The 16788-nt window shown below is 50.8% G+C and overlaps 1 protein-coding gene across 3 annotated transcripts; it reads left to right on the top strand.

The window, feature by feature from the left end:
* Nucleotides 1-279: 279 nt before the first annotated feature.
* On the top strand, nt 280-12404 carry LOC116447414 (microsomal triglyceride transfer protein-like). Of its 3 annotated transcripts, XM_032116562.1 has the most exons (19): nt 1095-1179; nt 1289-1412; nt 2474-2655; nt 2854-2997; nt 3453-3560; nt 4111-4227; nt 5051-5190; nt 5267-5420; nt 5609-5766; nt 5976-6141; nt 6986-7093; nt 7194-7406; nt 7507-7721; nt 8307-8404; nt 9100-9221; nt 9549-9776; nt 10093-10217; nt 10436-10606; nt 10877-12404. In XM_032116562.1, the coding sequence occupies exons 2-19, from the start codon at nt 1346-1348 to the stop codon at nt 11022-11024; spliced, it is 2664 nt and encodes an 887-aa protein (XP_031972453.1). In that variant the 5' UTR covers nt 1095-1179; nt 1289-1345; the 3' UTR covers nt 11025-12404. The 3 variants fall into 3 exon arrangements, with proteins under 3 accessions (XP_031972451.1, XP_031972452.1, XP_031972453.1); XM_032116560.1 differs by lacking the exon at nt 1289-1412 and having other exon boundaries at nt 280-1179; XM_032116561.1 differs by having other exon boundaries at nt 1087-2655.
* The last annotated feature ends 4384 nt before the right edge of the window (nt 12405-16788 follow it).

Here is a 16788-nt window from a genome sequence, read left to right as displayed (position 1 = left end):
TTCATCCTCTGGTATGCTTTGCTCTCACCTTGCATTGCAGAGCACAAATCTCCCAGAGCCATAGAATGGTTTGTGTTGGAAGGACCCTCAAAAATCATCCATTTCCACCCCCCGCCATGGGCAGGGACACCTTCCACTATCCCAGGTTGCTCCAAGCCCCATCCAACCTGACCTTGGAAACTTCCAGGGATGCAGGGGCAGCCACAGCTTCTCTGGGCCATGGGCTGCCCTGCCCATGACAGGGGGTTGTAAGAAAATGATCTTTAAGGTCCCTTCCAACTCAAACCATTCTATGATTCTATAAAAGCCAAATGAAAATACTAAAGAGAAGAAAATTTTTAAAGATAAATATGAAGTATTTGTCCATAAAGACCACCAGAAGACCAAGTGAAGACACCACATATGGGAAACTTATAACTGGAGTTTCCCCAGGTTGCTCTCAACTGGATCTGCCCTGATTTTCTGATCCCAGCAGTGGCCCAAAAGCCCAGTGGTGATGCAGAGCTGGAAGAGGTGCCATCGAAAATGCCAAAACTCCAAAGTTTTGGGGGTTTGGTCCCGCTGTAATATGTAGATCACTTCCAGAGTGACACCTGAAGTGCCCCGCCCCCACCCCCCCATTCTTTTTAGCAAAAAGCCTTCCCAGGACCTTGAGCTGCATCACCGCCACTTTGGTGTCTTTAGAAAACAATTAAACTCAGTAATCACAAAGTTCATGCATTTAAAAAAAAACCCAAAAACAACCAAAACTGTACGGTTAATGGGCCAAGAGATTTAGAAATGGCTCTCCTAAGCCCTTTTCCCGTTTCTTTCTGGGGGTAACAGTGCTCACAGTCCCACCCACCAGCAGGCGCTCCCCGTCCCCTCCAGCCTGGCCCTTTAAGTAACATGAGCCTCCGAGCTGCAAATCCCAGTCTCCAACTAAAAGGATGGAAAAGCTGTTTACCCCCCTTCCCCCTTCCGGGTCTTTTCTTTTGAAAGGAATTTTCTTCTATCGCATGAGAGAGAGATCACCAAAGGACAGAGCAGCTTTCTGAGCATCCTCCTCCCAAATCAAGACAAACTTGCAGCTTCTCCACCCTGCAATGCTTCTGGCAGTTTTTTTTCCCAGCTTTCCTCCCTTCTTGCCGGCCTTTGGCAAACCTCAGCTGATTTCCAAACCCTCCGTTGCTGCTGGGGGTTGGTACAAAGGTTTAATTATTTGCCTTTTCTCGGGTAAGGCGGGGATAGGGAGAAGGTCGGGCCCCATCGTCTGACACTCCTAATCTTGCCCACTTTTGTTGTACAGTCCCTCTCTCCCACCCCCCTTCCTTCCCTGTCTCCTGCCCAGCTCCCAGAGGCCACCATGAATCCACAGGCATTTTGGGGATGCTTTTGCCTGCTTTGCTTTTCCTTCCTGAGATCAGCAAAAGGTAAGGGAGACTTTGGGCTGATTTGGGTTCAGGGACACAACGGGGTCTGGATGCCTGGAGAGGTGAGATGCTCATCCCAGCACTTACCCTCCTGGTCTACAGCCAAGCAGGGAACAGGGACTGGTAAACTGCAAGCACCACGAGCATGTCCTGAGGCAGGGAAGTTTTGGGGATTGTGGCAGTCCTTCCTGGGGGTGAGGAAAACCAGAGAGCTGGAGCTTTTTAAACTGCACACAGCACAGAACTATACAAACTCTTCAGTCTGTCTCACAGAGGAAAGCCCCAGGGACTGAGCTGGATTTACATTGATTCATTTGTTGTTAAAAGCAGCAAAGCTATAAAACATTTCAGAAGCCCAGCAAGTGTGTCAAATTTGCAAGAGAATTTCAAGTGACTTCAGAAAATAGATTTGACTGGTTTGTCACAGCAAAGGCAACCCTTCTCCCTTCATCACAATTGTATACAAGCAAGAGAAGGGACTCAGAATAATTTTGGAGAAATAAGGCTGAAGCAGGGTGTTTTGATCTAAAGCTGTCCCACCAACTTCATTTTGCCTTAGCACAAAGTCAGTAATTTAATTAAGATTTAGAAGTTCTGATGGAAAACCCAGAATATGAATAATTCAGTTTCTTTTCTCCCCTAAGAAGGTTGACTGTGCCCCAGTTAATGCCCAGTGCTAAAAAGGCACTGGAGAAATCCCTCCTGTCTGTGGGCATGCTCAGGAAACTTCCCTTTAGGATTAAAGTGCGTTTCTTTGGCATTTCTAAAAGTCCTGAAGTCCCCAAGTGGAGACCCTGCTCGAGCCATCATTTTTAAGGCAGGGCTGGAAACACGAGCAGGAATCAGCTGTCAGCCCGGAGAACACCCAAGTATCTAAACCACGGGCACAATTCCCCGTGAAAACCTTCCCATCAGCTAGACTTCCAGTCCCAGGAGGTCGAGTGATGCACAGGTCACGAGCACCCCTGCAAGCCCGGGTGCCCTCTGGATGGAAGTTGCCAGGTGCAGGAAGTGGAGGAGATCCATGACTGCTTACCTTCAACATTTCCATCTTTCCACAGGGAATTTGCAGCCACTCTCTTTCCAGCCCAGGACCCTGTATCAGTACCGGTACACGCTGCATGTCCAGCTGGACCACACGTCCACACCATCCCCGTGGGGAACCCGGCTGCAGGCTGAGGCATTGATCCATCTGCACCGGCTCTGGAGGGACCAAGGCAGGGAAGAGCTGCTCCAGGTGCAGGTGGGTGGGACAGTACAGCCATCACAGCTGGGTATTCCTGCTGGCAGCACCCCAGGAGCTGCAACCCCTTCCCTTTCTAGCCCATGCCAGCTGAAAAATGACCTCTCTGACCAAATCCATCACCTGGAGGTAAAATACACACCACCTTTAGAGCAGACACACTTGGTCACTTTTTTCTGCCATCTTCTGCTGTTGCAGATCCACAACCTGAAGGCCCAACACCAGCCAGAAGAGGAGAGGAACCAGGACAGCAGCAGAGGTCCCCCTGTAGAGATTGCACTGAGCCAGGAGGCACAGGCAGAGTTCCAGCAGCCAGTGTTCATCTCCTGGAACAGTGGGAAGGTCAGCTGGACACCTCCTGGGCTTGTTCATGCCCTCTGCAAAGCACTCCTGTCCTCATCCTAAATATTCTGGGCAATGAAGCCCATAGGATCTCCTGCTCCACCTCCAATTTCAGAGCAGCAGGAACTGGACAGAGTGGCCAGTGCAGGACCCTACATGGAGTCCCATCGTCCAAAAGGACTCAGCTGAATCCCATGTTAAAAGCTCTTCAGTCCTAACCATGGGATATAAGCTCTCTTCTGACCTTCTCCTCTACGGGTGGGAAGGAAAGGGAAATTTTGTGGGCTTGCTTCCACAGACCTCATGCTATTGAGGGATAAAGTCCTCCTTGAGAAAATTCCTCAGGTGTCTACAGGGTGTTCTCAGGTTCCCTTTTGTCAGGGAAGGCAGCAGAGAGCCTTCAAGGACCGCAGAGACATCCCCTCAGCCAGGCAACACCTCCTACCCCCCCCCAGGTCAAAGCTTTCTATGGGAATGAAGCGGAAAACATCCTGATCTCCAACCTGAAACGAGGCATCGTCAGTCTGTTCCAGCTTCAGCCCCATGCTGGCACCACAGTGGAGGTAGGTCCAGAGCTGGGGCCACATCTGCCCAAAATCCAGGGATGTGCCAGGAGAGCTGGCCCTGGAACCTAGCTAGCCCATGAGCTCTGGCAGAGGAGGCAAAATTCAAGATAAACAACATGGGCTCTGCTGCTCCAACCAGGCTGTGAGCAAGGGTGACTATTGGAAAGGCAGAAGACTTAAAATGAAATAACCTAATATTCAGCAATAGGCACCCTTACAAAACCATAGCCTTTCCCTTGACAGTAGGAACGGCATTCCTGCTAAGCAGGATTTGCTTTGCCAGCAGCCAGCTGGAATGACCTGTGAACAACATGAAATAACCTCAGAACCCCAAATGCAGTCACAGAGATGCTGCTGCTGGTGGTGTCAGCCTGAGTTTGCAAAGATGCCCAGATGGACTTGGAGCTATCCAACACCACCCCCACCACCCCCCCGATGTGGCCCACTTTCTAGATTTTTGATGTTTTTCTATTTGTTAGGTTGGCCTTTCTGTCTGTCCTCTCTACAGATCATTTAATACCCATGGTCACTCCCCTTTGTGTTTCAGGAAGACGCCTCTGGAAGCTGCCAAGTCACCTACACTGTGTCCAACCATTCCATCACCAAGACCAAAGATCTTCTCAGCTGCTCAACGCCAAAGTCTGGATTCACCTCCACAAACAAAGCAAGTCCATTGCTCTCACTGTGGGGGGTTCAGCTCATCTTGAGTACAGCAGGGCCATCCCTAAAATCTTTTTGCAGGTGGGCTTGGATTCCCATTCCCAGCTGGCTTCAGCCTTCTGCACCAGCTTGGGATGGGACTCTTAGACCCATCCTCAAAGTGGGATGCACCAACATCCCTCAGGAGGATCTTGTGGTGTCAAGGTGGGTAGGAGCAGTAAAGGTGCTCTGGGTCATCCCACCCACACCCTTGTTATCACTTCTGACCTGTCAGCTGATCCTGCTGGGGAAGGTGGAGATACAGGGATGTTTTCTGGGTCTCAGACCCATCAGACTGGGGATTAGTTTGACAGGACTCTGGTTTTGCTTAAAGCAGTAGCCTGCGTTTAGCCCTGACATGCACAGATGAAATCCTGTGGATCTTAATGCAGTTATACCTGCCACAACCAAAATTTAAGGTTTTTTAAAATATAAAAATTCTACTGAATTCAATATAAAAATGGACATCCCCATGGAGACCCCATAGGCCCTGGCAGAGGTCTCAACACCACCTTGTCATGCAAGTCCCTGTGTCACCACTCTGTCTACCTGCATCAACCACAATGAGAGCATCCCCTTGCCATCGTCCTCACCTGGTGTTGCCTTCTCCCACATCTGGGAAGAAGGTGGGCTCTTCTGGATTTTCCTTTCCTACATTTTGCAAGTGAAGTAGGTGACTTTGTGGACTGGAAAGTTCTTTTTCTGCTAATGGAAAGAGAAGTCTCCTGGGGAAAGGGGAAGGGAGAAAAAGGTTGCATTTTTTTTCTCCTTGCCTTTCCTTTCCCAAGATTTTTGGAGTTGAGTGGCAGCCCTCCAGCACAAGCCAGTATGTGGTGAAAGGCAACCTCCTCCAGTCGGTCCTGGCAGAGGAAAGCCACGTGGTGGCTCCAGCCCTGAGATCCCGCTCTGGCATCAAAATCAGTTCAAGGTGAGCGATGATCCCAACCATGAGCACAGGGGATGTAAATCACAAAACTTTCTATTGACTGTTTCTCCCTTCACAGGCAGCAGCTCCAGCTGGTGTCTCCTGCAATGCCTGGGCCAGCAGAAGTGTCTGGACAAAGCCTTGAGGATGTGCTGGCTGGCACAGATGCACGGCCCCAGCCCCTGGTCATGACCAGCCTGCCCTTCAGGAGAGTCTGCACCCACTGCCCATCGGTCAGTGATGCTACCAACCCCCAAAACTCACCAGGGGCTCTCCCCCAAGCTGGGCGCTTGTAGGATTTGGAGTTAAACCCCAGTGGTGCTTTTGGAGGGGCTGGTTACTGCTGCTTTGGTGTAAAATGTATCCTGTGGTAACAGGGGAAAAGAGGCTAAATCCCACCTAACAAACCTCACCTTTGCAGCTGAGAGCCTTCCTGAAGGCTTTTGACAGACAGAGAGTCAAAATAGACACCTCGAGGGTGGCGACAGCCTGGCAGTTCCAGAGGTTCATCCAGATGCTGCGCAGCGCCAAGAAGAGGGATGTCCTGCAGCTGCTGAGGAGAGCACCTGAGGAGATGCGGTGAGAATCCCTGGAATCATCTCTTCAAAATTCTGAGCACTGGACAAGACAACCAGGATCATTTGGTGCTGCTCCAGGCACCATCCCTGGTCCAGGCAGCCATCCTGACTAGTGACAGTGTTCTCTCGCTTTCCTAATACCCGTCCTGTCCAAGCACTGCATGTTTTTTGTGGGCCATGCCACTGATGAGTTCCCTCTTCCTGCTCCAGCCCCTTCCTCGTGGAGGCAGTGGTGGCCACACAGTCAGTGGCTTCCTTGGCAGCGCTCTCAGACTTCCTGGATTTCAGCAAGGAGCCCAAGTCCCTTGTGGAGAAGTTTCTCTACGCAGCAGCTTTCTCTCCCCGGCCTTCTGGAGAGCTTCTCCATCTCATCTTAGTAAGTGTGGACATCTCTCTCTCTTCCCAGAGGGTCCTGCATCTGGGACGGGAAAAGGGAAAAAGGAAAAATGGAAAATGTTTCTGCAGAAATTGATTTTCCTGCTCATGGGATTGTTTTATGTGCATTTAACGGGACATAGGTGGTGGGAGTAGATGCTCCTCAGAGGAAAAGAATTCAGCAGAAAATGTTTTACATCAGTGCATTAGAGATAATAAAATCTTAATTTAGAGCCACAGCATTTTATCCAATTAAATCATGCATGGCCTCCTTTGATGCCTTAAGAGGCCTCCTAGAAACAGAGACTAGACAGGAGTAAGGGAATAAAAGCAGGTGTTTATTTGAAAGGCCTTCAAAGGTACCCCTGGGGGGCCAGAGGCCCCTGCCCAGATGGACCCCAAGACGGACGGCAGGGCACGAGTTCTTCACACTTTTATAGGTTTGGTTCATTTGCATAGCAGGGTTCATTCTCCAATTAAAGCTTCAGTTTAATGGTGTAAGTTCCCCTCCGCTTGCCCCACTTAGAGGCTCTTTGGTTTATCCTTTTTGAGCCTAGGACAGTCTGGGTGCCCTTGGAGACAAAGTCTGGAGAGGCTTTGTTATGTCTGCCTGGCACGAGAGAGCAGAAGTCAACAGGCTAACTTCAGAGTTACACACTAAGCAGTGCAGAATTTGAAAACTATAAAAGTTAAAACCTAAGGCATCACCTTCAAGGCAGGAAAGAACTAGTTTTTCCTTACTTGCTTAAGAAACACTTTGAGATAAGAGGTAAAGCATACTCCTTCTCTTTTTTTCTCCTCATTTCTTTTTTCCTGCTTCCTTTTACCCCTTTCTTGATGCCCAGGACAAGCTGGATGAGACGCAGCTGTCGCCTGAGACCTGGGAGACAGGGGTAGTTGCTGTGGGCTCTCTGGTGGGCAAGCTGTGCCAGCAGAAGCTCTGTGGGCTGCAGGTGGGTTCTCTGCAATCCCTCACACTTGGCTTTTTGGGACCCAGTTCCAGGGGTGCCCAGAATATCTCCTGTCCCCCCTCCTTCTGCAAATCCCGAGCAGGTGGTGGAGCGTGGGGTGGAAACCATCCTCAGGGGGCTCAGAGGTGCCGAGGAGGAGCCCAAGGTGGTCATTTACCTGCTGGCCCTGGGGAATGCGATGCTCCCCGAGACCATCCCCACTCTCCTGGACCATGCCGAGGACGGTCCCACTGCTGTCACTGCCGCGGCCACCTCTGCCCTGCAGCGATTCCCTGTTCCCCACATCTCCAGCAAGGTAGGAAAGGAAGTTGCCGAGGCTTGGTGCTCCCCTCCCCACTCAAAGCCAAGCTGCTGGGGTGCATTTGCACTCTCTTTTAATTATCCCTTCTCATCAGGTGAAGCGAGTGATGAGGAGGATTTTCCACCAGAAGAGGAAGAGTTATGACAAAACCTGTCGCCTAGCCGCTGCAGAAATCCTCCTGGATAACCACCCCTTGCCCATGGATGTCATCAACATCTTGCTGGCCACCAGCGAGATGGAGACAGAGATGGCCACGTTCCTGCTGCTGAAAGTCCAGAACAGCCTGCGTGACCACCACCACCTGGCAAGGTGGGGCTGGAGGGGATGACTGCATTTTTCCCTCTGCTCTATATCACCTTTTTCTCCTCCTCCTCCACAATCCAGCTGTGGGTTTTTGGACCAATGTATCTTTAAAATGTGCTAGCATCACTTCCTGGGGGCTGCCTGGATATTCCTGGAGTAACAAAAGGGATGCCGATGCCATATAGCCGGGCAAAACCTGACATTCCTTGTCATCCTGCCCCATGGCAGTGGGACCCAGGCTTGTGGTTTTGGCTGAGTCCTTGGAGGCCGAAGCTCTGGCTCCCAAGGCAGTGCACAGTTTGTACCTGCATTAATCTACCTGTCTGCACAAAACAAACCAAGCACTCACATTTTGCAGGGCTAAGTAAAAACTGCACAAAAATATCTGCCTGGTTTATCCTAATAAGCCATAGGAAAGGGAAATTCCAGGGTAGCCCATGTCTGATGCTTTCATTTTTTGCCCACACTACTCTGGGCAGCCAGCAACCATGAGAAATACTTTGGCAAATTTTATTTCCTTCTGTAGTGACCACTGACCTTTTCCCTTTCCTTCCTCCCAGTGCTGACACATCCTTTCCCTCTCTTTTCCAGGAACATAATGAAAGACATCATGGGAGACCCGCGGATAAATAATTACAATTTCTTCTCTAAAGTCGGCACCTCCTCTTCTTTCTCAGGACCTCTGACAGGTGACAGCACAGAGGACACTGATCCCATGTCCCCTCAGAGGGTCAAAGGATGAGTTGGTAGGAAAAGGCAGCTTCCAGAAGAGGATTCAGGCCTATAGAATGGCCCAAAATCTCAGAGAGGTTTCTGAGAATGTCCTCCAGCATCAGCTGGCTGCCACCACCTGAGATATGAACACACCCTTCTCTAACGCATACTTTTCCCAAATCCTGCTAATTTGAAAGAGGAACTTCAGCTGGAGATGAAACCAACAGTAGATTGTTGGTGGGATTTTCTGTGCTTTCCCTGATAAGTCAAGATATTTCACTCCATTCCTCAGTTCCTTTCGTATTTTTAATAAGATCTTCAAAGAGGAGGATTCTTGTACTGAATTTAAAAGAAAGAATCAAACTTCAGAGAGTACAAAAAGCAGCACTTCCTAAATATCTGCTTAATTCTTCTTCCCTCAGCTCTCATTTCTGTCCCTCTTCAAATTACCTCAGTCTGGCCTCACAGAGGGTCAGTGAAGGTGGAAAAGTCAGGGAGAAAAAAAAACAACCTTGCAATGCTAAATTCTTTGAGTATTGCAAGAAGGGAAGGAGAAGATGCAGAATGGTACCATATGTCTGGGTTGGAAGGGACCTTAAAGATCATCCTGTAACAACCCCCCTTCCATCAGACACCCAGGGGTGCTCATGGGCATCTCTCTGCCTTTCAGTCACCCAGGACCTGATTTCCACTTTCGGGCTGGATCTACTGTTTTTGGAGGGTGGATTCCTGAGGAAGAGCGTCTCCGACTTCTCCCTGCTCAGCCACGGCCAGCGGCTTCGTGCAGCTCAGGTGCCAGCGGGAGAGGGGCTGGGGGGGGGGGGGTGGTGACAACACCAACCCAGTGGTGCCACTGCTGTCCCTGTGTCCCCTCTTAACCCCCTTGTGGTGCTTCACCTCCACATTCAGCATGTCCTGTATCAGAAACAGGCAAATTCCCAAATCACCAGTATGGAACCAGACACTCCTCCTGTGGAGAAAGGAGTCCCCTGCTCCCCCAAAAAGCAGAGGATGCAACACTGATACCTCGGGGTGCTCAGAGACGATTTGGATGCCTCATCCAAGTCACTCCATCGCTGATGTCCTGCTCCAAAGAGTGCCTCCACTTCTGTCTTCCAGGTCACCTTTGAAGCACAAGGGATGGAGTCAATGATGGGAGAAAACCTCTCGGAAGGGGAAGAGGAGCCAGAGCTCATGGCTGGGATGTCGGCCACCTTCTTTGATGTCCAGTTGCGGCCAATCATCTTCTTCCAGGGCTACACAGATCTAATGGCCAAGGTGCTGCTGAGCAGCGGAGAGACCACCAGTGTGGTCAAAGGGAACCTCCTGCTGATGGACCATCACCAGGTACTGGATGGGGAGGAAGCAGTGACCTGTCTCCATGCCACATCTCAGTGAATCCAGAAAAATGAGCCTGTGAATGTTACGCACCACAGGTACAGATCTGAGAGCGAGGTGGCACTGCCAGATGTGTCGTGGGGTTGGTAAAGCAGTGCGATGGCTTGTTCTGCCATGGGAGACCCGTGGCTGCAGTTGCTCCCATGCAGGCCCAGCTGCAGGGTTGGGACAGACATTCCCAGCAGCCACAAGTCACTGCCGGTGTCAGCCACTCATCCAAGAGCAGTGCCTGGTCACAGGAAGCTCTGCCTTTTCCATCTTCCAGGTCATTCCTCTGCAGTCTGGCCTCCAAGTGACTGTCAAACTCCAGGGCAGCCTGGGGCTGGATATTTCAGCTGACATGGATGTGAGCATTTGGGAGCAGGAACTGAAAACCAGCGTCAATGCGAGGTCAGTGGGTGGGAAACTGCTGGGAAAGGGAATACCCGGGGGATGAGGGTGGATTTCCACAGCCCCCTGCTCTTCTTCTGATGGGTCCAGCCTTTCCTGGTGCTTAGGAACACCCATTTTCCATGGCCAGATCTCCAATCAAGGTGTTTCTGGAGTTTTTTGGTGCCCAGCGCAGGCCAATGCTCAGTGACCAGACCCCATGTGCTTCTCTCTTCCAGGGGAAGCCTCACTATGGATTTCCAGGCAGAACTAGATTCCCCTTTCCTCCAAGCCACCCTGAGGAGCCAGACAGAGGTGGAGACCTCTATCCACTTCAACACCATGCTGAGGTTTTCCAGCAGCCCCGTGCTCATGTGCCTGCAGCTGAGAGAGGAACAGGTCCCGTACAGGTAGTCTCTGGGTACAACCAGATCCTGCAGAAACATCATTATGGGCTTGAGATAAAGGAGGGTTCCTTGGGAAGAGGAGAGAATTAATGGTTGCACTTACTGGCTCAGAATTGGTAGGGATGAGAGAAGGGCACCTCAAGTTCCTGACAGGGGTGGGAGCACCATCCATAGACCATCAGGAGATGGTGACTGGGCTGGTCTGGGAGGAGAAGGATGAGATCCACCACCACCACAGCCTTCTGACCATCCTGCTGTCACCTTGTCCCACAGAGAAATCTTCACAGTTTCCCAGTCTGCTGGGAGCCAGAGCAGCACCTCTCGGAAAGGCCGGCATGGCACCGTGCCTGGGAGGGAATTTGCCTTGCACCAAACCAATTCCAAGGTCTGCAACCTCCTGCTGACAGCAGAAAAAGAATAAGGAGTCAGAGCACTTAGGGACTCTCCTCCACAACCACCTTTCAACTAGAAAAATGCTGCAATAAGGACATCAGAAGGGACCACAGGAGGAACTGCTGAAGGACAGACACACCCCTTGCCTCCAAATCTGCCCTCACACCCCAAAAGGCTGAGATTTCCGCCTCCTGGACTCCTCCCTTTCATGGGGACGGGCCTTGCTGGAAGCCAAGCATGTCCTCGTGAAAAACTGCCTTATTTTGCAAGTGAGTGAGTTTCTCAGAGCCCAAGAAACCCTCCTGCAAGCCTGCACCCCAAAATTCCATGTTTTCTCCCCATTTATCAAAACTGTCAGGAGGGAATACATTTGCAGCTAGCTGGAAGTCCCCACTGGAGGGAATAAATGACCTTCTTTTAATGCACAGCTTTTTTGGCTGCCAAATTTTCCAAGAATATGGAAAAAACTGATTTCTGGAGGAGGTGCGATGGTTTTTAATATTTTTTTAATGCAACTCCAGAATAATCCTCAGGGAGAAAAACAGAGAAGCAAGAACAAAATGCCAATTATTCCATGTTCTTTCTGGCTTAATTGAAGGTGTTCACATTCTTTTGCACACGAAGGCAACTCAGCTCCCTCTCAGCTTGGTGCCAGCCTCATATTCCTGGGGGAATTTACACTCTTTTGCCAGGGATGTGGCCAGTGCCTTCCCACTCCAGTGTCTACAGGACAGGCAGGGCTGCAAGGATCATCTGATGTCATTAAAAACACCTTGTAATTAAAATCCACAAGGGCATGAGCAGAGGTGACTTCTGCCTGCAGCCTCATGTCTTAACTGTTGATCCAAAGTTTATGTATTAATGGAGAAGCCTCTGGCCTCTCATCTCCCGGGCAGCAGCTCCCCTGCTCTTTTACTGGAGATAAGATTTGCCCCCACCCTACCTGTGGGAAGGCAGCATTCCAGCAACAGAGGGATCCAGCAGCTTCCCTCTCCTGCTGATATTTGGGCTCTTTTGGTGACCATTTATGAGAATTACAATTAGCTTTGGGTAAATATTGTCCTCCTGCTTTGCATTCTGCTCCTGAGCTGAACTGTTATCATCCCCCACCACCCAACACCTCCAGCACTGGAGGGAGGCTCGCGAGGAAAAAGCAGCATTTCTCCATTCTTTCCTGATAATGATGTGCCTTAGAAAGTATTTTTAGCCCTTATTTTGTGTGTGTTATAAAACAAGCTTTTTAGAAAAGAAAAGAGGGACATGGAGTACATTTTTTAAAATTATGAGCCTGAAATGTTAGCACTGAGTCTCCTGGTTCAGCGGATGAAAATGGTCTGGTTTTCCATCTGGAGACACCAATTACAAGCGCTTTGGTTATGTACAGAAATAAATGCCAAGTATTTTTATATTGTCTCTGTTTGACTCTTAACTTTTCTGGACACATGGATGGGAAGAAGGGAGAGGCACTTTCAGCAAGAACCTGCTCTCTAGGTCTGTATTTAGGGTGCCCTAAATACCCTGCAAAACAGGAATGCGAGGGCTACTTCTGCTCCTAAAACCCCCCGGAGCACCCCGAGGGTTGACAGCAGCCCTGCCAGAGGGCTCCCATGGGGCCGCCTTATCCTCTCCTGCCAACTCCTGCAAATGTATTTGAGGCCATCCAAGACTCTGCTTAAAATCAGGGCTTCCCCCGCACCAGGGCTCTGCTGATCCCAGGGCAGCGTCGCTCGGAGCTGGCCTCAAGGATACAGACAGTAATAGCCCTCGGGACTGAGCAGGGTCTGAACAGGAGGATCCCAGCATGACCCTGGCTGGAGGGAGCCTGTATCACTTTCTGCAGAGCGGAGAGCAGCTCCCACTTGCTCCCCAGCTTCACCATCTCAAAGGAGCATCCTGTAATTCCCCATTCCCCCAGTCTCAGAATCAGGATTTGGGCTGATTTCAGCTGTGTTTTACACCCTGATGAGTTGCTATAATCTCCCCTACACATCTGCACAAGCCTTAATCCCAATCCTGCCACTGTTCTGACAGGGGTTTGTGAGGGAATATTTTGACCTGAAACCTCTCAGTCTCAGTGTCTGCTCCTCAGACAAAGCCAAGAGGGATCCACCTGCCATTTGGGACTTTTTCCATCGCTCCCTTTCCTCTTTCTCCTCCTCTACAGATCAACAAAGGCAGATTTGTCAATCAGATGAGATTTACCCCAAATCAGCTGAACTTCTAGTCCCAAAGGATGCTTGTCCTGCCAGAGGGACCAGGTCCTGTAGCTGGAATTGGAGTTGGGAATGTGTTTCCAGACCGCTTGGAAGTGGTGAGGACATTTGAATAGGGATTTTACCAGTTTGCTTTGCTGCTGGAAGATTTGCTGTCCTGCTGAGCCACTGAATCCTGAAGTTTCCCAAGCCCTTCCCAATGATTTTTTCCCCAGTCCTGGTTAGATGCTCCAGCAACAAAGGCAATGAAGGGACATGGGCCTTTTGGTAAAGTCACCCATTTCCTTGGCAATAGCTCCAAACCCTCCTAGAAGGGACCTTTCAGCCCCAGATCCCCAGTAGAGGTGGCATTGTGCCCACGGAGCTGGAATGGAGTCACCTCAGTTTTAAGTGGGCAGAAAGGGACCTGGACCTGGATGCATTTTATCCTTGCAGGGATGGTGATTCCACCACTGCCCTGAGCAGCCTGTTCCAGTACTTGACAGCCCTCTTCGTGAATAAATTTGTCCTTATTTCCAACCTCCACACAGCTTGCAGCCCTTTCCTCTCATCCTGTCCCTAGTCCCCTGGGAGCAGGGCCTGACCCCTCCTGTCAGGGAGTTGTGGTGAACCAGAAGGTTCCCCCTGAGCCTCCTTCTCCAGGATGAGCCCCTTTCCCAGCTCCCTCATCCTCCCAAAGAGTCATTCCATCCAGGAGCAAGGGAAGGGGACCATCAGGCAGGGTTGGCGTGCCAGCTGTGCCTCCTGGGGAAGATCCGCCAGGACAGCCACTCTCCATCTCCCAGGAATTTTGCAAGTGGAGCAGGGCTCCTGCCGCCTCTCCGTGTGGAGCTGCAGATCAGCAGTGACCTCCAGCGGCTGCAGGCAGAGCTGATGGAGATGTCGGGATCAAACCCCTCCGCTCCGGCCCCCAGGGATGTCCCTCAAGCGGCACACGAGGTCGAGGGACCTCTGCGATGGACCAGGGTGACCCTTGGCAGCCCCTCACCCTTCTGACCTGGGCTTTGGGTGGCAGTGCCTTCCCCTCCTGGCCTCCAGGCTTGCCAGCACAAGCAGTTTCCCACGTTTTCCTTCTCCCGGCAAGTCACCCTGTTACCAGGATATCCCATACAGCCCTCAGGAGAGCACATGGACACCACTCACCAAATAAAACATTATCTGCCTGTCCATTCCAGCTGGCTGCAGAGACAAAACTACCATGAGAAAGAGTGCACGAAAGCGAGGGAATGGCGAGGATCAGCTCTCCTCGGGAATTTAGTGGAGAGGCAGCTCTAAAGTGCTGGGACAGAGCTCTCATCAGCCTCTGCTCTCTCCTTCCTAGGCAGCCTGCAATACAAAGAATTGTATTTCCTGACTGCTGGGCCCCAGAGACTCCCCAAACTCCACAAAATAATAATAATAATAATAATAATAATAATAATAATAATAATAATAAACCAGTTTATAACTCACCAAAGCAGCAGTGAAAATCCCAGCACTGATCTGTGGTAACAGCAAACCTCACATAAAGCTGCAGCTGCACATCCCAAACCTCCACTGCAGAGCTGGCAGCTGCCTTGGGACACACACATCACACCAGGATCACTGCAAGGCTTTCCTGGGACATCCACATGCTTATCTGAGAGCCAGAGTGCCCTGGAATCAGTCTGGAGCATCCAAGGAGCAGCAGCTGGCAGGGTTGCTGTTATAACCTGCCCAGCAATCAGGAATGCAGGGGGAAAGCTGGGAAGCTGCAATGGGACACAGCTGGGCAAAACCACGGCAGCTGTGCCATGAGATGATCCCTGCAGGAAAAGCTGGGGGGAAAAGCTCAGGGTCAGGGCTGGTGAGTCAGGTGGGGGAACCTGGGAAATGGCTGAGCCAAGCCAACAAGGCTCCAGGGCTGGGATAAAACCCTTTGGGAAAGAAACCCATGGGAAAGAAAGCTGAAGTTTTCCCAGAAAACTGTTCCACCCACTCCATCCTGGCCAAGAGTGTGAGTACTGAAGGGATGCAATACTTGCTGTAGGAAAATTAGCAGTGAAGAAGGTGTTTAGAGACACTGCTGTAATCTCAGTTCCCATGGGAACAAGCACCTACTCTGCCCCATCTCACAGAACTGTAGAATCCCTGACTGGTTTGAGTTGGAAGGGACTTTAAAGCTCATCTCATTCCAGCCCCTGCCATAGGCAGGGCATCCTCCACCAAGTTGCTCCAAGCCCCATGCAACCTGCCATCCCAGCAAGAAAAGCCACAACCACAGCAGTTGCAAGCCTTGAAGTCTCTCCTATCCCTTATAAATCCAAAAATCCCTCCTCAGCCAAATATTTTGGCTGCTGCAGCCTAAAAACCTGAAGGTGTGATGAGCTGCAGTGGTGTCGTGTGAAAGGGAAGCATCCAACATACAGGTGGAAGAGCTTTTTCCGTGGTAAAATCTAAGCAGGGTTTTCAAAGCACGTGAAAAAGCAGGCACTGCAAAGATCCAGAGGAATCCAGTCTGGCTGGATTTTAAGGAACGCCCTGGTAGGGTTTTGGTTTAACCTCTTAAGAGGGGCCATTAAAAACACAAGGAGAAGAACTGAGTGACTTCATGCCAAAAGATGTAGTGGTTCCACCATCACTGTGAGCACCAGAGGTCTGCGGGAGACATTTAAAAGGATGTAAAGCAGGAAAGAGGAAAATAAAGCACTTTTTGAGGGATTACAGCAGCATCACTCACCACCACAACACCTACGAAGTTTCCACAGGAAGCATCATTTTGTGTGAGCGTGGCTTTAAAGCGGCTCCCACACACCCTGGGGGCAAAGCTACGCTGTCTTCATCGCCCTCCCATGCAAGCGCCACCAGCTTGCCATTGCCCCCACGATCCTTGATAAAGTGGCGCTGGGGACCACTCAAGCGTCCCCTGCCAGCCGTGCCCTGGGGTTCGCTCCCAGCTGCCTGCAAAGCGCAGGAAGCAAGGCAGGGAGCGCACCTCGAGAGGGAAGACCGGCCCTTCCCTCCAGCCCCTCCCCTCGCTTGCCTTGTCCTTGAGCACTCCCTATTCCCAGTGTGGTCCTACCATCAGGTCCTTCAGGCTTGGAGCAACCCGGTCTAGTGGAGGGTGTCCCTGCCCGCAGCAGGGGGATTGGAATGAGAGGAGCTTGAAGATCCCTCCCAACCCAAAGCATTCCAGGATTCTGTGATTCTCTGGAGTCCGTGATTCTCTGCTCATTGCCACCGTGGCCACCAGCAGTCGCGTGCCCACCAAGCACAGAGAACACATTCCCTTCTCCCAGCGCCGGGCTTCTGCTTCAAGGACGGAGTGGAGCATCCATAAGCTGGGACAACCGAGGCAACACTGAACCTTGTATGAGGGTCTAAAAAACCCAGCAGCAGAAGCTAGTTTTTGGCATCAAACAGGAAAAGGAGGGGCTGCCAAAACACAGCCTGACATTTCTTCTCTGGCCTCATGCCTACCCTGGTTTCACCACTTTACATTTTTTATCTGGCCATGGCATCAGGAGCTCTTTTTGACCTGAACCAGTAACACATCAGTATTTATTTTTGCACTGGCTAAACTATTTATGTTTGTGTATATATTTATGTATATACCTAGAG

This window comes from Corvus moneduloides, chromosome 8 (assembly GCF_009650955.1).
Source record: "Corvus moneduloides isolate bCorMon1 chromosome 8, bCorMon1.pri, whole genome shotgun sequence".
NCBI classification, from domain to species: Eukaryota; Metazoa; Chordata; class Aves; order Passeriformes; family Corvidae; genus Corvus; species Corvus moneduloides.
The sequence above is the reverse complement of the archived record's forward strand: the minus strand, read 5'-3'. Positions and strand labels throughout refer to the sequence as shown.

Excerpts from the sequence above, each read along its gene's own strand:
- LOC116447414 (XM_032116560.1), top strand. The coding sequence starts at position 1,086 with ATGCTTCTGGCAGTTTTTTTTCCCAGCTTTCCTCCCTTCTTGCCGGCC. Across the intron at positions 4,228-5,050 it reads GATTCACCTCCACAAACAAA|ATTTTTGGAGTTGAGTGGCA; the intron begins GCAAGTCCATTG and ends TCCTTTCCCAAG. Across the intron at positions 10,607-10,876 it reads GAGGAACAGGTCCCGTACAG|AGAAATCTTCACAGTTTCCC; the intron begins GTAGTCTCTGGG and ends CTTGTCCCACAG.